Source organism: Sparus aurata, chromosome 11 (assembly GCF_900880675.1).
Source record: "Sparus aurata chromosome 11, fSpaAur1.1, whole genome shotgun sequence".
Lineage (NCBI taxonomy): Eukaryota > Metazoa > Chordata > Actinopteri > Spariformes > Sparidae > Sparus > Sparus aurata.
The window spans coordinates 2414052-2439625 of record NC_044197.1 but is presented as its reverse complement, the minus strand read 5'-3'; the positions used below and the strand labels follow the sequence as shown (position 1 = coordinate 2439625).

Here is a 25574-nt window from a genome sequence, read left to right as displayed (position 1 = left end):
TCTCGTCCAACTAAATACTTGCCTGTAATTACAGGTAGAACATAAGCGGCTCACTCCTGAGACAGTCAGCAACTTCTAAGACACCGTCGCTCCCTTATTATACAAGCTTAAAAAGGGGAGAAAATAAAAGGAAAAAGCACATTGACTGTGTGTTACTGCATGTCAAATAGTCTGACTTCTTAAATGAAATGAAGACAGTATTCAGAATTCACAAAATGTGTTTTTACTAAAAAATTGTGATATAGGGAAAAAAAAACACAAATCTACTGCTAACACACCATCCCCCACATGCAGGTGCAGACAAGCAGTCCACAGCTTATCTCTCACAACCTGTTCAACATGCTCTGTCTCGTGAAAGTTTACATTTCTAATGCCAAGCAGGAAGAGACGCACTTACACAATTGTGGTTATACAGTCAAAACAAAAGATACATTATGTGAGATACAAAAAGGATCAGCTCACCACAACAATTTGAATTCAGTCATTATCTACTCACCCAAGTGCCAATGGAGAGTTGGGCAAAGTTACATCATCAACATGATGAGAGTTCTTAAAAATCAACATGTGATCGTCTGGAGCCATTTTATGTTTTTACTTTTTTTTTTAAATGCCCATCTACTTCAATGTTTAGGAAAATGCTGCAATGCTGTTTTGCTGTGAATCGGCATGAGGGAGAGTTTATAATGACCAAACATTCATTTTTGATTCCTTTACAGCTAAATATGGAAGATAACTGTAAACAAATGGGTTGTCCCACCACCAGAAACACACCACTGATTTGTACAATCCAAACTAAAGAATCTGCATTATATTTTTTAGATTATGATTAATTGACATACACGCAAAACACATTCCACACACTTTCCATCTGTATTTAAAGTTTTCAATGACACGTGAGAATCCAGAAGATATGACCTTTAAGAGGAAGCTTTGTTTTATTAAAAGGTTGTTGCAGATTTAAATTCACAGACTGATAACATTGCCCCTGAACTGTGTCGTACCACCTCCATATTTAAAGCTATAGGGAAACTACAGTATAGATGTTAACACGGCTTCATACTGAAGGCAGTCACTGTTGCTTACACTTTCCAGACGGGCTTTTTGGACTTTTGATGGAGTCTTTTTTCCCCTTTCTAGATTTGTTCCGAGGAGTTTGGCTGATGACTGTCTGGAGCTCGACAGGACTCACCTCACCACCGCCTGCAGCAGCCACACTCACGTCATCAGGAGCTTTCAACTCAACCTCAGTTGAACCAGCTTCCTCCACAGTGTTCGGGCCTGCCGCTGCCGCTTCTACAATCATCTGACTCTGAACAACATATTCAGCCTCTTCAGCTGCTTCGCTTGCTACAATCAAACCGGCAGCTCCCGTCTCTGCTGAGCCTGGGTCTGTTTCCAGCACCGAACACAAGGTCTCGTCAATTACTTCAACCTCTGAATTATATGTTGATGATACCTGAGTGGATGCATTATCTAATCCCTCTCTGATCTCTTGGTCATAAGCGATCTCTTCTTTGCCTTTATCCAAAATGAGATCTCCACCCTCACTCTGTTCAGTGTTCTGGTAATCAGACTGGGTTGTTTCCCCCTCAGCTGCCTGTCCAGAAGCCATCATGCCTTCACTGGTCCCTATGGTTTTACTGGACATAGACACCTGCCCTGTGGCCACCCTGGTTGATCTGAGTTCATCTGAAGATGGGACCACATCATCCAAACCCTCCATGCTAGCACCGCCCACGAGATCTACACCTACAGCATCTTGTCTCTCAGGAATATCAAGAGCTATGTCACCTGTCAGAGAAGAGTCGATTCCTTGTTTTATTTCATGTGTTGTAACTTCACAAGGTATTTCTTGGGATTCCGTCACCATCAGTGTTGCTTCCTGACTGATCTCCAAACATTCTCTCTGTAGAGAACGCGAGTCCTCTTCTAACATCTCGAAGGGCCTCATGCCTTCTTCCTCTAAGTGACAACTTGTGACTGATGTCTCCTCTTTTGCCCCTTCAACATCGTGGTCATCATCTTGGTCTGGGACTTGCTGCAAAGGTGACGTCACAACAACCAGCTTTTCCGCATCACATATGTTATCTGAGCATGTGATATGATCCTGCAACTTAAGGCTCTCTTCATCTTGTTGATCCGAAAAGCAAATTGTTTGCTGTGTGGGTGGCACCTCTTTCTCTCCATCACAGTCAACTGCGATGAGCGTATCCTCCTCTTGCAAACCTGTTTCAGAAGCGTCTTCTTTTTTCTTGTCTTCGTCTTCATCTGAGATGCGAGTCGTTTGCTGTACAGGCGCCACCTCTTCCTCCTCTTCCTTTCCCTCTCTCACGTTGTCCTCTGAGATGAGCAGATCATCCAGTGGAGGACTTCTTTGTGATGCAGCTTCTCTTTCAATCTCTTCATCTTGGTCAACTGTGATGCTAATATTTTGTTGTAGGGGGGGATGACACAACCTCCACAGTCTCCCCCTCGTTGTCTGCAATAAAGGTATCCTCACCTGGTGAACTCTTGTGTGATTCATCTTCTTGGGCACTCTCTTGGTCTTGGTCTTCTGAGTTGGCTATATTTTGCTGTACAGGTGACATAATTTCCTCCACAGCAGCCTCGTCTTTCTCTTCATCACTTGTGTTGTTGTCCGAGATGAACTTATCCTCCATTTGAGAACTTGTGCTCAACGCATCTTGTCTGTCGATGTCTTCATCTTGGTCATCTGAGGTGTTTAAACTCTGCTGTGACACTTCTTCCTCCATAATTATCTCCTGGTCCCTTCCATCAGTGATACCGTCTTCAGCTGACTCCACTTGATCCTTTCCTTCTCCTGTTCCCGCTGTTGTATTATCATCATCTTCCTCATTGGGGCCAGAGTCTGTTGCTGTATGTAGAAGCTGCCCTGATGTTGAAATGGTTGGCAAATCAGAGCCCGCTACTTGAGCATTTCCAATTTCTTCTGATGTGGATGTCAAATCTAAAGTCTCCAGATCTTCTTCCTCATGGCACACAGTCTGCAATGGTGGTTTTGCTTCAGCATCAATTATATCTGTGTTTGCTTCACTAGGATTCACCTGTAGTTCCAGCACTGTGTCCTGATCAGGGTCGGACCTCTCTTCAGATTCATTCACAGCATCTGTTACTGACAATTCACCCCCCACACTACCGAGTCCCACTCCAGAATCTAACAATTGCTCCTTCTCAGCTTCAGCCTCTTCATGTGCATGACTGGTGACACTTTCCTCCATACTTTCTTCTGCCTCGATACTACCAGATTCTGCAATAACCTGACTTGTTTCTATGTCTGAAACAACTATCTGTGCTGGAGTGACCTCTTCATCAAGCTCCTGTCCACTTTGATCCTCTGTGACTTCATTTGATTGTGGTTCTGACGAAACTTCAGCTTCAACTACGTCATTTGGACCTTCAGGTATGCTGAGCTGAACAGGTTTTACTTGTTCTTGCACTTCTTCTTCCAAAGATTCTGCTTCCTGTTTGCTTACACTTTCTTCTGTGCTACAATGTGTTTGATTGTCTGGAGTACCGGCTTCCTCTCCTTGAGGAGATGCTGACGTCTCTTCAATCTCTGCTTCTGTATTAACTAAATCAGTAACATGTGATCCAGGTAGGACATCTTTGGAGGACGTTAAAGCGACCACAGAGATATCTTCGATGGAAAAACCTTCAGAGGAAACATTTTTCTCCTGCTGCTCAGGCTGTGGAACCTTGATTTCTTCCTCTGTGTTTTCTTGTTCGTCTTTGGATTCTGTTGTCGGACTTATTACATCTGTTAAATTGCTTGATGGAGCTTCTGGGATTTCATTCAACTGATCTAGTGCTATTTCTTCCATTGTATCTCCTGGTTTATCTGCCACTGTGTCAAACTGCTCTGATGATGTCTGCAGTACATCCGGCTCTGGTAATGATTTCACAGCATCTTCCTCAAGATGAGCAACTGATGTTTGTGTTAGATACTCCTGAAAACCCTCATTACCTTCAAATGCACTTTGGACAGCTTGCGATTGCCTATCTTCAACTTTATCATCATGTAAGTTCTGAGCTGGATCACTGTCACCTTTAAACACATTTTTCATCTTAATCTCTTCTTTTAAAGGCCGAGGAGTAATGACACTATTTACAACATTGATGGTCCCGCCTTCCTTCGGTAAATCTATTCTCCATGCTTTTGGAATACCACTGGCATCCACTGTTTGCTCCAATGGAGGAACTGCATGAAACTGGTTTACGCTGACCTGCCTCATCCCAACTGGACTCATCTCAGATGGCCAAATTCCAGTTTGTCTGACTTCTGGCTTCATTGCATCTACATGTCCCATTTCCATTTGTGGTTGCCCAATACCAACCCCCAAAACAGCGACCTGCCCTAACCCCATCTGCCCAGACTGCCCAATCCATGATTGCCCCAAATTTCTATTTACAGTAACCCTCGCTGCATTAGCAAGAGTGTGTCCCGGCAGAACAGTACACACATTCCCCATGGCTGCTGGGCCTAACGCCCCCTGAGGGGGAGCAGCCTCTTTTACCAGGATAGCACCTCTGGGCAAAGTACCCTGAGATGAGCCTGGGTCCCCTCCATCTGCGTCACCCGGACTCTTCTTATCCATAACCAACATGTAATTACCATCAGGATTTGGCCCTATCATTTTCCAGCCATCAGCAGGACCTGAGCCCTTCGGCACACCTGGGCTCACAGGTAGCAACAGGGTGGGGCTGACTGAGCTGGTGGGGCTGCCAGGGCTGCCAGGGCTCATTGAGCCCTGCAGAATAAGCCCAGGAGGAGAACGTTGGGGTCCACCAATTATGAAACTGGAGGAAGAACTCTGGGGACCACTGATTACAAGTCCAGAGGGAGGATTCTGGGATCCACCCATTATGAGACTGGAGGAAGAACCCTGGGGACCACTGAATACAAGTCCAGAGGGAGGATTCTGGGATCCACCCATTATGAGACTGGAGGAAGAACCCTGGGGACCACTGAATACAAGTCCAGAGGGAGGATTCTGGGATCCACCCATTATGAGACTGGAGGAAGAACCCTGGGGACCACTGAATACAAGTCCAGAGGGAGGATTCTGGGATCCACCCATTATGAGACTGGAGGAAGAACCCTGGGGACCACTGAATACAAGTCCAGAGGGAGGATTCTGGGATCCACCCATTATGAGACTGGAGGAGGAAGTCTGGGGTCCACTGACTACATAATAGCCGGGAAAATTGGCACCATGCACCCCATCTGCCAGCATAACTGTGTTCTGAAGCTGTGGTTGAACTACATAGTGCATGGGCTGTAGTACAGGGCTGGTAGTGTAGTAAACTGGCTGCTGCTGCAGTACCATTCTCTGAGTTTGATGGGGCAGAGTAGCAGACTGACTGATGTTGGAGGAATGACTGATGTTAGTAACCTTGGAGTGAGGAAGTGTCATGGCTGACAGGGAAGAGCCGACAGTGCTGACAGAAGATTTTGAGATGTTAGTAGATGACACGACTTTCTCTGTCTTTATGTCGTTATGTTTTGTCTCAACTATTTTAGGCTTAACAACCGGTTCGACAATGTCGACAGTGGCTTTGACAGTATTTACTACTTTGGCTGTCACAGAGGGTTTGGGTGTTGGTGTAGGAGGAGGAGGAGGAACACAGATCTCAGCCAGAGTCTTGAACTTTGGCTCAAGGTTGTTGAGGAACTGCAGGTCGTTGTCAGACTCCAGGAGACTGCAGCAGCCCACTGAGCCAGCAGACGAGCCCTGGCCCTCAAAATCATACACCAGCAGACTGTCCTTCACTGGCACTGAACATACCGCTTTCTGTTAAGTGCAAAGAAACAGCACAAACATTGATGTCAATGAACTGTGTACATATTTTTGTAGGTCAAAGATGTGGTGAAAAAAAGTTAGAAAAAAAGGACAAAGCTGCTTGAAAGACAAACATAGTACCTGTGAGTAGTATTCCTCAAGGAAAGTGTCAGGTAGGGCAATATCGTCGTACAGAGATGTTACGTGTGTTTGCCTGTATGCAGCACTGCCCTGGTTGAATGATCCCCTTGATAAAAAGTAGGAGTTGTCCATCTCCGTCAAACTTTGGTTGGTTTCCTGAAACTTCTGAAAAGATTCCTCGTAGGATGTCGTCTGATGAGTTTCTGTGAATTTTGAAGGAGCGCTGCTGAAGTTTGGTGCTGCTGCCGTTTCAACTTTCGTCTGTTTAGCCAACATGATAGGGATACTTTGGAGTGGCACTTCCTAAAAAAATACAAAGACCAGAAGACACATTTTTGATCTGATAACACATATTATGTACGTGAGTTAATATAGATGTTAATAAAGCTCATGGTCACGTAGGTCTCAAAAATCATCAGTCTCCATGCAACAGAAATGCTATAGATCGGTGCTATTTCAGTTAAACCTTTAACATAATTGTTTGTACTAATTCTAAAGTAGGGACTTGAAAGCTAAAATGCCTGATTACTTTTCAGAAATGGTGTAGACAGGTTGAGCCCTCCATGTTCTCCTCGGTCATGACAACTGAGGAGTGAGTTTTTAACTCCATCGCTTAAATTTATGCATCTTTCAAGGGCGTGGCTGCTTCGAGCGACAGCTGGCCACAACCAGTCTGAGATGTGTCATCTCAGCTAATGCAAGTCATTGGACTTGACCTTTCCTGGGCAGAGCCTGGAGCTTCTGGAGGAATAAACACCTGGTCAAGTCAAGTCAAGAGTTTTTTTTTCTGTTCTTTTTGCTCTTTAATCCCTTTTCTGCAGCAACATGCAGTGGAGGTGCTATAAACCCCTTTAATTTACTGTAAATCTCTTATTTGACAGCTCATTGGAGGAGAAATGTACAACACTTCATGAACGTACAGAGAGGAGATGATAACGCAAAGATCAGGACTCTCTAGTTATGGTTCATCTGAGGAAAAAATAAACTCAAACACATAAACACGCACACACTCTGTGCCTGCTTCGCTAGCTTTGCAGCTAATACAGAGCAAGTAATCTGCAGTCAAACTTGTGCAGATAGCGCAAGATAACAGTGAAATTTGTGTGAACACAGCTAGTCTGTTAGCCAGCTAGCTTGGTAGCTTGGTGCTAGAGGGGCATGTTTCAGGGATCGAGATTCTTTTAGCTCGGTTCAGCTCCACCCGACTCTGCCAAGATGGCAAGGGCCATAATTATATCATCGACCTAGATACCGGGTGTGCTGTTCAGCCTCGCTCCAAGTCTTGCCAACTGGCTTCAGGCGGTTTTGCGGTGACAAATTCGCCTAATGCCCAAAAAGCTTTTTTGGGCATTAGGCGAGAGTTGCCTGTTAAAGAGTTGACAGGACCCCTTGAACATGATCAGTTATGAATCTTTCTATTATGAATTTGGATCCATGGGTTCTTTTCCTGTAAATATTTCCTTGGGCCAAGAAAAGTGATTTTAAAAAAGGGGTGCAAGGGGAGGAAACTCCACCATGTACATTCAGAGGACACGTTAAACATTTTGGTATTTTTGCCATCTTTATAATCTATTTTTATGGTCAATCAACAGGAGAAGCTAGTGTTATATTGCAGTGACACAACTAACTGGCTTTGACCAACTTTACCCTCTAACATCGCAGCTTAGTTAGTACACAAGCATTCATTTTCAATCACATTATGTATCTGATTCTGTGTATACTAAAATTGAAATGACTGAAAAAGGTGTGGGATCCTTTTCTTCCCTGACGACGGAGGCAAAAATGCAAACCTTGTCTTCGCCATTGCCTTCAGTGTGGTAGGAAATGAGATGCTCCTTGGCGTCAAATGGCAGATCGCTAAATTGGTCAGGAAAGATGGTGTCTGCTCCTCCACACTGGCAGAACAGCAGGAGAAGAGGGATGACTGCAGAGGGAAGCAAAACATCCAGATCACTGAAAAGTGAGTGAATGCTGTGAAAGCTTGGACATGTTTGCATCTTGTGTCAAAATATTCTAATTACAAGAGAAAAAAAAGCAAAAACGAGATATGAATATGACTTTTTTGCAACAGGGATGAACGTTGAGAATCCTGTGATTCACGTTGACTCACTGAGGTTGTGACTTTATGCTATCATATTTTTTTAAGCCTTATAAACAAGGATGTCATCGTCCATCATGATGTTTCACTGAAGACCTTGTCACATGCTATTCCAGCAGACATCAACTCCAACCCTATTTTCAGGTGTAAAATATGCAAGTCTTTGAATCTGCAGCCTCGCTTGACACGTGCACAAGCCACGCTGTTCACACCAGCTGTGCGTCTGCTCTAACCGTTTACATGGCTGCCAAAATGAAAAGCAAGACCTCCCACCATTCACACAGGATGTGTGTTTCACCCATGAGTGTTTGTGCTTGCATAAATGCAAAAAGGTTCATGTCTTACACAGTGAAGCTGGATATGTAATACCTTCAGCAACTATTGAGTAAGCCAAAAACTACAGTCTTTAGAAATTAGAAACACAGCATAATATTTTTTTTAAACTGTTTAAATGATGTGATATTAATCTGTACTGGTGTGTTTGCTAAAGCTCAACTCACACATCAGTAAGCATATTCCCACTAGCATCAGGCCGATGGCTGGTCCACCGAAATTAGTTGATGTGGTCGTCGTCGTCCCGTCTCCCTTTAAGGCTCCTGTTCTTCTGGTGCCGCAGTCTTCTGTGTCCACACAGGTGCAAACGTCCAGAGTGAAAACCTCATGGACTGGGCAGGACAGACCCTGAGCATCGAACACTTCCATCTGCAGCTCATACTTGCCGGGCCACAGCGACTCAAGTGAGTGAACGGCGGCAGTCGTGGCTAGAGAAGAAAAGAAGTAGAAGGCTGTTGAACTCACTCTGTATTGTCATTATTACTGTTAGCTGTGACTTTAGCCGTAATACCAGTAGAACACTTAATAAGGCTACTATTTCTACTGCATGCTACCACTTAGGCCCATCAAGTAAAATATTTAGTCTGTATTTTGAATTTGAACTGAATTGAGTTTAAACAATTACAAAATCAGGGTCAAATTTAAGCAGCTCAGCAGCGTTGCAAAGTTTCTTTGACACATTCAAGATCAAAATCATCTGATTTAAAGGTGGGGTTTGCAGAATATGGCCAGAATTCAAGGGTGGCTCCAAAAATACCACGGGGTAGCACATAAACCAACTCTGCTAACTAGTGCCTCTTGAGGTACAAAGTGGTATTAGGAGACAGGACAGGTTCTGGATAGCTGGTTAGCATGTTAACTTCAGTGAATGAATCTCTGGAACACAGTGCATAGATGTTTTCAAAATGCCCCTTTAAGGGACTTTCATGGTTCTACATAGAAGAACACTGAATTTAATGGCCTGAATTTTAAATATCTTGGTCATGTACACTGTGTCAACAACAACAGTCACTAGTCTGTTAAACCACCACACGTGCTCTCACCATTGATGACTTCTATTTCCCAGCTACCACGTGTCCCATCAGGTATAATTTTGAATGTGAACGGAGCAGCGTTGGGGCTCGCGTCCTCATCAAAGCCGGTGACATAAACAGTTTTTTTGTCTTCGCACAGACTGCTGCGACTGGTGGACAGGGTGGGACAGTGGTCGTTGGAGTCGGTGACTTGAATGGCGATTGTTCCCGTGGCTGTCTTTGATGGCATGTCTGAGGATGACAATATGTTTAGTTAGTCAAACACCTCAAAGATCCACTCTGTAGTGTGAAGTTTACGTCCCTCTGTTTCCTGATGCAACTCTTTCACAACACACAAGTCTTTATTTCTTAATTTTTGTTTATAGTTTTTTGTCTGGCATTGCTACAACTCATATCTGAATAGCGCTCAATTTGAATTGTGTTTTTGTAACAACGTCAGTGTTTTCTCTTAGTTCAGCTAAAACTGGCAGTTGATATACATTATTTCCCCCTTGGGCTTCTTCTCTCTCTCAGCCTGACACATCTTGAGTCACAAAGTGGTTTGGTGGGTTCTGTCAGAGGCCATAAATCACACTTTCCCTCAGGCAGCAACTGTTATGAACTGCTCACCAAACTCACAAACACAGAGGTGATAAATCATGCTCAGAGAAGACAAACTCTGTATTAATTAAAGTCTTTCAGCAGCGAAGGTAAAGGCTGTTCAAACAGAAATGTATAGTGTTGGGGAAAAAAAAGAAGCATACGAGACTCTTAAGGACAAGTGGTATTACCGTTGGTCATGGCCAGGATCTTGGCAATGTAGGTACCGTTCACCAAGAACGGTGACTCTCTGTCCGGCTGCTTGTTCAGTTTAATCTCAGCTGTCTCCTCATCGATGGTAAACCAGTTATCTGGGTCATAGGCTTTGGCATAACTGGTTCAGGACAAATATGAAAGAAAAGGAACAGAAATATCGTCAGTGTAAGTATGTAGCTGAAGCCAGCAGACTATTAGCCACATTTAGCATGAAGACAGGACGCATGGAGAAACTGGAGATGGCCCAGCTTTTTTCCAAAGATCACAAATACACCTACCAACACCTATAAAGCTCAACTAACTGACACAATCTACCTTTTACCTGGTGGAGCTTGTTACCTTGATCTCCTGAAGACCCTTGTATAGTCTTGCATTGACTTTTAAGCAGTGAATCTGTCCTATAGGCACTAATAAGACCCATCAGTAAGTTATTTTCAAAAATGCCCTTTGACTCTGTAACATAAAGCTGTTTACAGGCTGGCATCCAATTTGTTTGGGGGTAAAATCATGGGAGTGTAAGTCCTCCCTTGTTCATTGTTAACTGAAGCATTTGAAATGTTTGTAAACTTGTTATTTCAATTGGAAGAGTTCGACACAAATATAGGACCCTAGGCAAGATATTTAATTTTTACTGACTCAATTTGTGACTCAAATCACAACAATACTGTATGTCTTACTTGTTTTTCCTTTCACAGTGAACCCGCAGGTGTATTACACAGTTTGGAGTGACACATTTTAGTTTGAATTGGTTTAAAATACCTGCAAAACTCATGACATTCCCATCAAATTTACTTCAGGTAAGTAAATATTAGCTTGTTAACTGGCAGTCGTAAACATTACAAGCCTCCAGAGCTGATACCTTGTTTGTAGTCCAGCTAAAAGCTGTGTTTGGTGCAGCTTCACTAACCTTACGTCTTCAGCGACTTTTCCTGTGTCTGGATCGACGGCAGCGAACACGGTGATCACACCGTCCTCAGGTTGTTCATTTGGATCTTCTGACACAGGAACCTTCTTGGTGTCAGGTTGAAATGCTGGACCCTCTGGCACGTTATTTACTGCTATCTTAATGGGATAGCTCTTCGGTTCATTTGGATTTGGCTTTCCCTTTGGCCTTGGCTTTGGCCGTGGCTTCGGCCTCGGCCTCGGCTTTGGACGTGGCTTGCCTCCTGGCTTTAGTCCAACCCCAACTCCAGGGCCAAGCCCTATCTCAGGGTTGAGTCCTACATCCAACTCTGCACTTAAATCAGCTTTTCCTCCCAAATCTGCACCCAATCCCAGATCTGCACCCAATCCCAGATCTGCACCCAGTCCCAGATCTGCACCTAATCCCAGATCTGCACCCAGTCCCAGATCTACACCTAAATCCACACCAGCTCCGGCACCAACACCAAGACCAAGACCAAGACCAGCACCAGCTCCAGCACCAGCACCAGCTCCAGCTCCAGCTCCCATAGGGTCACCCTCTCCAATCTGAACGTCCACATCCATAATTATAGGACCACCCTCAACAAAAGGTGCTATATTTGCGATGGAGAGGCCAAGCTCAAGATTCTGGACTTCTTCGAAGTCCACAGGCTGAGATAAGAGATAAAAGGCAGCATACAAATGTTAGGGGCAAACCAACACCAGTTACAGTAATTTAAAATATAAACATCAAAATACCATCATATTTGAAGTTACATCATACAACTGTAAATACCTTAATCAGCTTCAGGATGCCCTCATTGGTTTCTTTGTCTGTCTCAATGGAGAAGAGCCCGTCCTCGTTTCCTACTACGATTTTAAAGACAGCGGTCCAGTTGTCTGAGAATTTGAGGTCTCTATCCAGAGCTTTGATCCTCATCACAACAACATCGTGAACGTTTTCATCCACTGAGCCATCGTACTGCAAACAGAGCAAGATTCAGAGCATGCTGCCGGAAAGAAAAAACTGCTTATGTGCTAAGGGGGGAGCTGTTAGCTTACGGCTGACGTAAAGTAATCTGGCTGCTTGAGGCAAATAAACACTTCTGAGTAACACGAATAAACAAAAATAATGTTTGCTGGTGAGGAACACACCATTAAAGGAACACTATGTAGTTTTGGAGAAGAAATTGAAAACATGTACAATGTTAATGAGGTAATAATACAAACGTGTTCCATGGTGGCAGGGTCCGCCACATATAAACAAAGTAAAACAGTATAAATCTCTGTTTTGTTATTCTGTCATGAAAACAAAGATCAGCCAATGACGATCTTTCTCTGAGGTGCACCTGTGAACAACGGCCGCTGCTGATGGAAATCTATCTGACACGAGCCAACGTGTCTCTCTCCCCGTCCCACTTCCTGATTGACCTTCCTGAACTTTAACTGGCCAAATTTCTCACCTCAGATTTTTCCAGAGTGGGATGGTTGTCGTTGATGTCCAGGACCCTGATTTCCACGGTTCCGGTCCCTACTTGCCCGGTCGGACCACCTCCCATATCAGTCCCCGTTATCACCAGTTTATAGAAGTCAACAGTCTGTCAGAGGAAAAAACAGTGAAGCAAAATGTGTCATACGAGTGATTACAGTGCACATGTGAGGTGTGTTCAATGCGCAGTGAGGAGCAGCCTCACCTCTCTGTCCAGTGTCGGCTCCCTGACAAAGATTTTCCCCGTCTTCTCTTCTATATAGAACATGTTTTCTTTGCCTTTTGGCTCCTGGCTGATGATTTTATAGGAAAGCTCCGAATTAATTGTTCCTTCCTGGTCATCGTCCTTCCCCTCGATCTGCATCACAAAGGCTCCTGCGGTGGATCACAACAGGACAGGAAGATGTTGGTGTAATCCATTGCGTGCTCACACATACACGAATTCCAGCCAATGTTCCGATTAAACAAATGACTACGCTCATGAGGAATTAGCTGATTCGATTAGCTGCAGTTTTGATGATCCATAAACTGACTTGTGCAAACAAGTAATGATTGGCTTGATAACGATCACTGGGTCATTCTAATTACCAAAATAAATGATGCACAGCAAACGTAAAAATGTTCCAGACTCACTGGTCCCAGTCTTCACTATAGCCGTGACAAAACTACCTGTCATGTAAGTTGTGTCCTGTAAGCAACTTTGCTGCTTGACTTAATTAAAATTTCAGTCGTCAAATGCCAACAAGGGGGGAAAAGCAAATTCACCAAAATACGCCAAAATTCTGTCATGTACACACAAGCACAATGTAACGTTAGCTAGCCAGTTAGTTAGCCGCCGAGACATCAGCAAACTGTCTGCGATTGTTTCATGCTTGTTATAAAGACAAGGACAAAAACACGCTGAAACGGCAGATCATTCTCATAATCTTGGGTATGAAGGCGATTATGTCATGTTTAGCATTTAAAAAGCGGAATCCAAGTGATGAAGTCAAAGGTCAGACGCCTTATAAACATGAACATCATCTGTGCCAACAGGTCGTCTCTGGGGACGAAGCACCGGTGCAATCTCAGTCACATGATCAAACAACTTGGGAAATGCTGTTGCTCCACCACAAACAGCTGGTGCGCCCTTTTTATTTTTGCCCCACCACTGTAATGGGCCGATGGAGAAGACTTGTGTTTAAAGTCTGCCATACCTCTTTTGCTGGACTCTGTGATGTTGCCAGCATGCAACTCAAAGTAAGGAGCGTTGTCGTTCATGTCCTGGATTTCGACAATCAGCGGTATGTCAGGCTCTGCCAATGACCCATTTAAGTATTTGGCAACACCTGTTAGCTGCAGGAATTACAGGAAAGACGTGGGATATAGTGAGACAGGTAACAATGTATCTTTTAAGATTTAAGAAATAGGAAGAAGCATCACACGTAAAAAGTAAAAACAAATATTATATGGATAATAAATGCACATCCCTAGCAGCTAACCACATTAACTTATAGCAGTCTGATTTAACCTGAATCATTTTCGAACTACCGTCACAAAACTCAGAGAGGAAGCCTGGTGACGTTCATTAAAGCATGTGACTGAGGGGAATTGCAGACCATACATTATAATATTCAAAGAAATACTTACATTGTAGGATGGGTATTTCTCCCGGTCTACCTTATCGGTGATGCGTACAAAGCCAGTGATAGGGTCCACAACAAACAGGTTGTAGGGTGGCTTGTCAGCTCCTGCTCCAGAGAGGGAATACCTCACTTCATCCATCACCTCGTTGTCAGAGCGAATCTGAGAACAAAACACAGACGGAAAATTCAACCAGAAGTGTTATTTCAGTCTTTCAGTAAAGGTCTCTCTTCAGGGGAATACTAAATGTGTTTTTTCCCCCCAAACAACCTGATGTGTTTTCTCATGCCACATGTTTTAATACAGCATGTTGTAGATACACTGTAAGTTGTTCAACCATTGCTGTCGAGCAGACGACACTGGAAAATCACCATTCCGAAAAGTTCATAATTCCACTCAGGAAGAAAAAATCCCAGCATGCTCAGCAAAGTGTAAAGTGATCTCCATAACCTCAAACTTCATTCCAGTCTTAAAGGTGCATTGCAAAGCTAAATGAGACACCTGGAATGAGGCTCCAGAGATGGGGGACACCAGTCTGCTTTGACTTGTTCTCGAAAGACTGGGACTAATGACTGATCTTTGTTTTCCATTACCATCATTCCCTCTCTCCCTCCCTCCCATTTCACAAGCATAAGGCCACCGATGATGATGATGTGTCCTGCAGCAACAATACAACCCAGAACAATACCATGGCCAACTACCTGTGACTATAAAGACTTCACACGAGGTCCAAACAAAAGACTCGCCAAATGCCGTGTGTGCAGAATCAAAATAAAGGACGCTTGATCGTAGAACTTTATCAGGCCCTTGAAAATTCACCCAGTTAGGGCGGTTAGTGAGTTGTGAAAGTTAGCATCATTTTATGGTTAGCAATCATGGTTACCTCAGCATAATAAGTTATCTAACGTTAGCTTGATTAGATAGCCTCTGGCTGAATTTCTTGAAAAAGACGAGTGTTTTGTTCATTTGCACACCTGCTCACATAGTGCCGGCTTTACCAAGACTGTAAAATGGTCAGGTAATTTAATAGTCTACGTTCCGCTGCCACCATCTGTTTGCTAAGGAGGTAAGTAGGATCTCAATCCTTACTCTATATTGTAGCTGCATGTTCATGAGAGACTTGTGACCAAAGACTTTGACTTGTGACCATCTCTGAGGGGCTCTTGTTTAGGGGGCCCCTGTCCACTTGGGTCCTTGGACCTGTGCTCAGAAGGCTTCTTAAGTGATCATATTGGCTTTATTGGAGATTCAACAATGACTACTAGGGGGTTTATTTCAAGGGGCTGGTCTAAAATATCTCCCACTCAGGCCTGTCATGTCTAAGTACACACTGCTTTCAGCTCTGCCAGTTCGTATCAGAGCAGGTAAAACAGAAGATCAGAGGTTCGTACCAGTCAAAAAGTGGTTTTGTTTGGTGCCTCACTACTGAAACAAGACTTCTCTCAGAGTCTTAATTAAGCTTCAGCTCAGTGCCAAAATCCCCAAAAATGTCACGGTTGGAGACTGGAACAGATAAAAAGGTCTGAACAAGTAGAAACAGGTTGTTCACTGCTGCTGCCAACAACACAACAGAAACCAGTTGTATGTTTGATGTTTTAAAGATCTTTGAAGCTGATCCATCTGGGCACTGTGCCCCTTTTAATATGACAACACTTTATGCTAAATATGGCAATTGAATGGGATTTTTAATGAGCGATTATTTTATTACCTTGGCAATGAATGACCGGTTGCTGTAGTCGGTGTTTTCATGGAGCTTGGCAGGAGGAAGGATCCATTCTCTCTTCCTCCTCCTCAGTGTCTTTTGCCTTTTCCTTCTTGCCTCAGCAGTGGTTATCTGAAACAGAAAAGCACACGTACATTTGATTTTGCTTTAATGGAGACTGTGATGAGCATAAAGAGTGCAGTACTGTATGGACTAGTGTGTACTCTGTGTGTACTTCAGAGACCACATGCCAGCCTTGTCTTTGGAAGACATGTTTAACTTCGCCAAGGTGGTTATGTTTTTACCCGTGTCCATTCATTGGTGTGTTGGTCAGTAGGACTACATAAAAAACTACAGAAACTACTATTTCCATGAAACTTGGATAGAGGGTGTGTGTGTGTGTGTGTGTGTGTGTGTGTTCACTTTGAAATATCCCAATATCTTCGGGCACCCCAGTGGGAAAATGTAAAAATAATAATAAATACATCGATGAGTCAACCCTAACCCAGCACACGAGTGAGCGTGATAAACAGGTGTGTCTGAAGTGTCGTCTGGCTCCTCAACATTCACATGTATCTGGATTTATGAGCACTGAATGCGAACAATGTTCGGCATCCAGCACCCTGAAGCGTTGAGCTGAACGCACAATGTGTGAAGACGAAACTACCCAGCGTGGGGAACTGGTAAAGAGCCTGACGCCACTCTTACACCGAAAGTAGCGCGTATACACAAGTGTTGGTGAACACGGGTAAACACGCTAAAAGTTGGCAATTAACTTAACGAACATGGCGGGGAAACACGGTGCAGTAGAAAAGCAGCAGATCATACACCCTCATCATAATACGTCCAGCTTCCAGGATACACGTGAAACTATCCAACTGTTTTCTTTTCTACATTTACATTTTAGGGCATTTAGCAGATGCTTTTTTTCATCTCAAAACAACTTTTACACAGTAATTTACACGTACATTCAGACAGTGATGGTGGTGGCTGACTTGCAAGGTGCCGACCAGCACACCAGGAGCAGTTTGGGGTTTAGTATCTTGCCCAAGGACACTTCGACATGCAGACCAAGGGAATCGAACCAGCGACATTCCAGTGACAAGACGCTGGCTCTGCCCCTGAGCAACAGCCGCACCTATCTATTAACAATGACGTGTCTATCGTGGATGCGTATTTTATCACCCAGGCCTGATGTGTGGTGACAGATCTGAGACTGGCTTCACGGTTCATAATGAACAAATACAACAGAATCAACCACGCAGGGATTATGGTTGACTGCTCCATTTAACACCACACAGGTGTGGTGAGCTTGTGTTCTCCCCAAAAAGATCATGGAACAGACCATGAAACCCTGGAGGCGCTGCTTGTTATGTGACATTCACACGAGTGCCAGGGATCGAGATTTCCCATCAGAACTCTGCATTGCAACGAGTTGATCGATGTTTTTCATTTGAACTGTCGGTGCTGTTAACGCTGCGGCTCACAGGTGGATGTTTGGCTGTGGCTACGTATCTAAATGCATACTTTACAAATTGTTTTTCAATTTTCTCATTCGTTAACGTTTAGGGGTTGTTGGGTTTTGTTTTGGTTTTTGTCCAAAAATAAGTTGCAATTCTACGATGTACACTGTAAAAGACTGTTGCCGTGTTGTTCTGTAATACAATACTGTGAATAAACAGAAACATGGTAATATTATACGTGTTTCAGAATGTTTCTATCCAATTTCTTCAAATTGGGTCAAACTCATTATCCTGCATCTCAGAGTCAGACTGTAAACTTATAAACTGTAGTAGCTGCTGAAACATGGTGGGGCGGATTACGTCAGCAATATGTGCTTGCCTTCCTCCTCCTGCTCCTCCTGCTCCTCCTCCTCCTGCTAACACCTGAAGCTTCTGTGAAAGGTGACTGAAGTGTCAGCTAAAACTGACTGAGAAATTATTTGAGAAAACAGTCTTTAAAGATACGCGTTGTAGGCTTCTGTACTTACTTAAAACAAAAGAAAGAGGAGTAGGGTAAAATACAAATACAACAAAAGAACTTAAAGAAATCACCATAAAACTTCCGCAGTTAATAACTTTTATAAAGACAATTATCTTCTGACATTATATATTTGAACATGCAAATGAGAAGGAACTTTCATCGTTTCCTGGACAGAAATCTGAACTCAGATAAATACTGAAATGTGTATTTTTACATTTTACATCCAGTAGTCTGAAAGATCAATTAATACGATGGATAAAAAGCCCAGAAACTCTTTAAACATAAGATATAAAACCTTTATGCTTCTATATATGCCTGAAAACAAAGAACATGATCGAAGCTGTCATACGACTTCTGTTAATAACCGTCGGCCTGTTAAGGTTTTGGACTTCTGCTCTCACAACGCCTCCACTTATAAGAGATTATACAAAATCAAATATGCTGAGGTCAAACGTGAAACTACATTATTTGTTTGTAATGTTCAATTAGTTTTTGATTACATTTTGCCACCAAAATAGTGACACACAAGCTGACTGTGAAGTGTATTCAGCAGATGAATGTTACTTTTGTTATCTTATAAACACCAGTTATTCACCCCGTCACACATGGTGTCCGTAACAACGGACGGATGTTTGGAAGCCATTTTTAACTTTAACTTCAGTCAGAGTACAACGTCCCAACCGCCAAGTTGCCCCTAAAGTGCCGTACACTCTTCAAGCTGATTATTATCTTTCCATCTCTTTGGAAATTTAAATTGATAAATAAATAATCTTAGATTTTTACTAACATTTTTCTTTTATCTTTTGTTGCCAGAGGACATTATGCCCCAGAGGGAATATTCTGCACATTAAGGCTTTATAATGTTCTGCCTTATTTTGTATGTTTTTATCAGAAATTATGATATAATTAACATTTGCATTGTATCTAAGAATAGGGACATTTACTCTAAATATACGGCCAATAGGCAGCGAGCAAAAGAAGTGGAAAAACAATGTGGCTTTAATCTGGTTAAAAGTTGGTTAAAATAATGTTTCCACCTGTGTTTGGTTCTGAGAATAAAAGAATTTAACAATTAAATCAGAATCACTATTTATACAGTTGTTGCAAGACCATACGTAACTCCTACGTAACGTACATAGAAGATAAACTTATTGGAATGATTTCACCTTGTTTAGGAGAATAAACACACATTAAAAAAAAGACTTACTGATTGTATAATTAATGTGTGACAAGACTAATATCCTGAACAGATCATGTTCAGTGGACCAACACAAGATGTCAATCTGTTACTGATCAGTTTGTAAACAGATGATAGTTCAAATCTCAAAGCTTAAACTGTACGCAACTTGAACCTGAAGGGCAGAATAATAACGCTGGTCAGCTAATTGCATCATAACAGGCTCTAGATGAACTCCAAAGCCTACTTAAAGTAACACAAGTTCATTCTCAAGATGTACAAACTGATAAGCCATGCAGCTTAGCTACATCAACAACAGCATTATAATTCAGGAAAGTCTTAAAATAGCATTGTGGTTTCGTTCAGTTGCCACAAGAAGCTCCTGCCAACGCTGCAGATTCACCATGAAAACATATCAATGACAAAGCATCAGTTAGGGCCGCAGGATCTTATAAACTATTCAGGTGGTGAGACATCTTTTCTGCTGTGCATGCTTTACAACCCTGCAGCTGCTTTTGTTATGCGGTCAAGAATAATTATCCATCAATTTGCTTTGTCATGATCAGCAATTAACAACATTCAAATACAGTCTAGTCAAATAAAAGACTTAATCCCTTTCAGACAACAACAGGCTTCCACACGACCTGCACAGAGTCAAGGTGAAGTTTCAGTGTAGCCTCAGGGTGAAGTACTCACCAAGGCCAGCACCAACAGAAGCAGCAGGCCCACTGCTGCCAGAGAGAGCCGAGCCATGAGTGCAGGGAAGCCGCGGCTCACGCCGGCCTGCGCTCATCAAAGTCCAGAGGTCCAAACGGGACAAAACTGATGAGCCTTTAAATACATTTTGTTTGAGACACGCCCATGTCGGTGTCCTCCCCCTTCCTTCACACCAACCACCCCCCCCTCAACTCATGTGTGCTTTTACAACACTGCATGTCACATGTGTGGATGTTTCTCAAAGGTGTGTCTGCTCACTTATGCATGCTTACAATAATCCCTCAGGCCGGAAAACACAGCAACTCTGTCCAACTCTTAAATCATCCAGGAAATAATCTTCTGTCCTACTTCTGGTCCTGAAAATATGTATCTTATCTTTTTTTGCCACATCAGTTGGTTTTCAAGATTCAAGATGAACTATTTATATCCCTAGGGAACTTTGTCTTAAAGACGGCCACATAAAAATTACATACATACAGTCAAGTACAGTAACAGACAAAGTGCATAGTACAGACAAGTTCTGACATATATTCAAGTACATGTAACATAACACCACATTCACCCTCCAGTAAAAGAGTTTTTCATACCAATTCAGGTATTTTACCATGAACCTGATGGGAGCAGGTCATATCCTGAAAGTAATACATGAGAGGGGTCAGTAATCATTTGTCCCACCTAGTTAAAGCTGGGGTTGGTAAGTGGGCTTCGCAATCTGTACAGTGAACCACATCCTCCGTCCTTTGACCTTCGATTCGAGTGAGGAGAAACTTCACATACTGAGAAAAGAAGTTTCATGAAGAGTCACAGAGGAGGATCTCTCGCAGTCGATGTCGCATCTACAGAAAGAACAACAAAATCACACTTTACAAGTTGCATTGACAGAATATCTGATACAGATTATAATATATGTAAAGTGTGTGGATCCTGGAGGAGAATGAGCAGAACGAGGCGGGCCACACAACCTCCTCTCCACCACGTTAACCTGAGGACACACGAGATAATTAACAGTAAAACAGAGACAATCAGAGTGAGGAGGCATCAGATGCTACAGAAATACAGATAAAAAGAGAAAGTAAAACATGCAATTTACAACAGTTGATGGCGGTGTAGTCCACGTACATCACCATACTAGTGTGTAGTTACTTTACAGATCACATGCGGCATCAGAGCCCAAGCAGCACATTTTTAAATCAATCTATCAGCAAAAAAATTATTAAAAAACTGATACCGATATTCAGAGACATGCTCGCAGATAAAAGTGGATCCAATCATCATCTAGGCTGGCGACCCATCTTGTACATGGTGTAGTGTACATTAACTGCAACAGTAGTGTATTGTGCACATGCATGTAAATATATATACATATATATAACACTGACAGAAAAGGTTAAATTTAACTTGATTGTTTGAAATATGTAAAATACGATCAAAGGGATCTGAAGTTTCAATCATCAAAGATAAACTGTGACAATGAAAAAGAAGACGCCTCAAACATCCGGACTCACTGGATAATTTATGAGGACTGCGTCACATTCTTCTCACTTTTGCCTTCAACTGTGTCATTACAGAAAAGAACATCTGCTTTTTTTGACTGACCGAGTTCAGGACCAGTTCCTTTGTAACATATCTGACTCTTTTCAAAGGCTGTGACAAAGAATTCCCATTTTAGATTCTCGATCCTACGACTTTCAAAACAAGCAAGCAGTCTGACAGGTGACGTTCACCGTCTGTACTGTTGAGACGCTGTGACTGGTGTACACAGACTGCAGGTTTTTACAAAACTGTATTAAAGTAAAACAAATCTAAATGTAAAACTGGAAACAAGCTACAGGGTAACAAAAGGTGCAAACAAAAACAACTCTTTTAACCAGAAATGAACATCAAGCACTTATTAATTATTAACTGACAAGTTAATCTGACTGACAGGTTTATGAGAAATCTCTGGTTTCACCTGTTGTTGGAAGTGAACTGATGTTGAGTTCAAGTGTAACTTCAGGGACTGAATTGATTGACTTGTGCGTTTGGTATTCGCCCTTCAATAAGAGACTCAATGTTTTTCTGAGTCAGAGTTGATGATGATCATAAACAGGTGGATTGTCAACTGATGTGTCAGTTCGTATTTGGCAGTAAGAATAAAAACAACCATCATAAAAATACTTCTGTGATGCCAGGAAAGTTTGTTTATCTGTGCCAAGTGAAACCACCGTGTTCTAAATCCAAACCACCTCCACTTTCAACGTGAAGCGCGAACTGGTGACCTGGTGATAAAGGTGTGTGTGATGGGGTGACTTCGCTGGAGCCTTTTAGAAGCTAACTGGTTGTTCCTGATTTTGTTTGTTTGAGGCAGTGTGTCCCCTCAGTGTTGTCGTCAGGCAGCACGACATTTCCTTAAGTTAGCGTTGTTCAGCCTCATATACATAAAACAACAACGGCCAACTAGCAAAAGAAGCTAAGCTATAAACTGTCAATAAAGTCATCGTGACTAAGAGTAACAACAGCCATAAATAATTTAACCGAATGTCTTGGGTTTGGCTAACTGAGCTGGTTTAACAAGAAAATGATAAATGGGACATGGATATGTAATGTTAGTGCACTGAACAGCAACACACTCCTTTTCATTTCCTCTCCCCACACATCACAAACAACAACAACTATCGCCCTATGTCAACTCTGAGGTGACACGCCTCTTCATTCTGCTCTCTGGTGGGGAGCCTTTTAAACCACCATGTTACGATGGTCAGGGATAATTAGTCGCTAGCTGTCTGCCATCAGCGATGGAAGATGGCATCAACAAGTTTTGCATAAACTTAAAATGTCTCCTTTTTCTTTCCAGGCTAAATGTTTTGCCCATTTTGTGGCCACAAACTGGAGACTACTGTCAACAGCTTTTGCTTCTCCTGTGGCCGAAAAAAAGTGACAAGTACCAGTGCAAGTATTGGCGTCAATACAGATGTGGACCACACCTTGAATGCAGGTAACTATTTTGGCGCAGACAACCGAGTTGACAACCGGTGTGTCTGAGTGATTGCAGGTTTCCCTGTGGAGCTGATTGGCTGCTGCTGTGGAGCCAGAAGTTTAAGGACCGGCTCCTCCCAGTTTCTGGAGGCTCTCCTCTGCTGTCCCAGACTACCAGCATGTGTGATGGTGGGCACACTGTGTTTGTTAATAAAACCATTTAAAAACGCTTTGCTGCTGGTGGTGCTCGGGGGACAGGAAGAGTGGAGTCTCACATTCATGTATGTATATGTATGTATGTATGTATGTATGTATGTATGTATGTATGTATGTATGTATGTATACATATATATATATATATATATATATATATATATATATATATATATATATATATATATATATATATATATATATATATATATATATATATATATATATATATATATATATATATATACATACATATATATACATATATATATACATATATATACATATATATATTAAAATAGCATTTCCACAAAAAGGCAATGATTCCATATTGATAACAAGTAGTTTTATTGGCATGTTGATTGTATTCAGGCTGTAGAATCAGGCATCTGTACAATTTATTTAGTCACATCAATCTCAGTATTAGTTCTGTCTGTCAGAACTGTTTACAAAATTTTAATTTTTTTCCAACATGAATCAGCTTTGGCAGGTACAGGAGGTAAAAGGCCAGAGCTGCAGCCTGAATAGGTGTGAAAGGTACATTTTAAAAGGGTTCATCAACAAAGAGTGCTAGTAGCAAGAAAACCCTCACCAACGCGGCTGAAACAGAATATATCTATAACAACACCACACAGGACACTTTATCCTGTGAGTTATTTTCAGTATTTGACCTCCACCAGACTAAACTCTAAACTGACTGTAAACGATAAGAGCCTTAAAGACTGAAATGTTTGTAATGTGGTCAGATGTCTTCTTTACAATGAACACTACTGATCTGTGGTAATCAGTGGCAGCATTACAGCATTTCTGAAACAGAGGGAACAAAGATGAAACCCGGCTGCCTGATAAACTGCAGAGGTGTTGTACTGCCCTCCAGTGTTAGAAACATCAACACCAGCTGGTTTGAAATCTGAAGACAACCCTCTCTTGTTCTAACTCACTCACTACAACAAGCACTTCTCCAAACTAGGTAACTCATATGTGTTGTTAATGAACACCAACAGTGTTACAGGCTCATTGCACAGCCTCTGTGAACGCTGTGCAGTGCACAGTGTGAATTAGTTTGGATGAGCTGTTCTTGAAAAAGCTGCAGGCAGCAGCACCAGATAGTAAAGGACCCGGTGTCAGATTTGTGGGCACTTCGTTTGGGAGAGAATTTCTCAACTGTTCTAGACTAACATGACCCTAAGGAATAACATGGGAACTGTGCGAAATTCGCTATCCGGGACAAAACCCCCTAAAATGGCCACGCCTTTTTTGTCCGACAGGTGAATGGGGCATGAATGGGGCAAAAATTTTAACTTATAGATATCACCAAAAGTGCTCTAATTCCGCTACCAGGACATTCCCATTCTCCATTCCCTTGTTGTACCACATCGCAGACAACTGGAGACATCTTGGTCTCCAAGATTTCTGGCTGGTTCGCAACTCAGGAGTGAAGAGGTCAATATTACCTCTCCATAACATCTGCAAAGCTGTAGGAGCTGAGCTTTCAAAGTGTCTCCCAGCACTCCACGCCCTGACTGGGTGTGACACAACCAGCAAGATATCTACCAAACTTGCAGCCATGAATGCTGTCCGCAAACAGGAAAATTCCATTCTGATCGGTCATTTCGCCAGTCCACAGCTAACTGAGAGCACGATTCAGACGGCAGAAACATTCTTGGTGAGTGTCTCAAACCATCCACCAACCTGGAGACCTTTGAAGACCTGCGACTAAGTGAATTTGAAAATAATTCCTTGAAAATGGATTTGGAGAAAGCCCCATGTACCTCAGTTACTATCAAGTACAGCTATAGGTTCAAGCCCCATTTAGAGATGCCACCTTGATCATGAACTCTGAGATGTATGGTTTTGAAAGAAGTGGTGGTATCTTGGTGCCCGAGATGGTGATCTCCAAACCTGAGGGCCTGCCAGATCCTTGCAAATGTGGCAAGTGTGCACACAAGAATAGCTGTCCCTGCCGGGTAGCTGGGATACACTGCTGCAAGTACTGCAAGTGCAAGGGAGGGAATTCTTGTAAAAATCCCATCACACCGAATGAACAGTGACTTATTGCAGACCAGAGGTGACGAGAAGAAAGGGGTGACAAACAGACAAGAAGGGGAGCATCTATCTAGCATCTACATCTATCAAACTTTGTGTAATTGAAATAATAAAATGTATATATTATTCAAATGTTTGCTTTCTTTCTTCGAGTAGTATTAATATCCCAAATTACCTATTTAAAAATATGTGGTTAAAACCGACAAAATGCAGATAGAATTTTGAACCTGGCTTTATCCAATTTTGACATATCTGTTCTGAAAGTTATGCAAATTAGCACACGTTTAATTAGATAATGGCCTATTTGCATATTAAAACATAAAATCCATGAAGACTTTGTATTGCATGTTTGTATTGATGTCAGTGATCAACATGCGAAGTTTCGTGGTGATATCTACAAGTTAAAATTTTTGCCCCATTCATTTCGCACAATTCCCATGTTATTCCTTAGGGTCATATTAGTCTAGAACAGTTGAGAAATTCTCTCCCAAATGAAGTGCCCACAAATCTGACCCAGGTCCTAGACTAAGAGGGCAGGCAACGAGCCAGACACGCTCAAAACAG

At 42.4% G+C, this 25574-nt stretch overlaps 1 protein-coding gene across 3 annotated transcripts; it reads right to left on the bottom strand.

Annotated features, from left to right (window-relative positions):
• Positions 1 to 2421: 2421 nt before the first annotated feature.
• On the bottom strand, positions 2422 to 20720 carry LOC115591284 (uncharacterized). Of its 3 annotated transcripts, none has more exons than XM_030433142.1 (14): positions 20574 to 20720; positions 15926 to 16051; positions 14224 to 14379; positions 13791 to 13929; positions 12800 to 12969; positions 12569 to 12703; positions 11902 to 12087; positions 11110 to 11777; positions 10178 to 10320; positions 9417 to 9638; positions 8541 to 8801; positions 7733 to 7866; positions 5943 to 6245; positions 2422 to 5813 (listed from the first exon to the last, which is right to left on the bottom strand). In XM_030433142.1, exons 1-14 carry the CDS (start codon positions 20589 to 20591, stop codon positions 2424 to 2426), a joined length of 6051 nt encoding a protein of 2016 aa, XP_030289002.1. In that variant the 5' UTR covers positions 20592 to 20720; the 3' UTR covers positions 2422 to 2423. The 3 variants fall into 3 exon arrangements, with proteins under 3 accessions (XP_030289002.1, XP_030289003.1, XP_030289001.1); XM_030433143.1 differs by having other exon boundaries at positions 20472 to 20595; XM_030433141.1 differs by lacking the exon at positions 20574 to 20720 and adding an exon at positions 19776 to 19887.
• Between the last annotated feature and the right edge of the window lie 4854 nt (positions 20721 to 25574).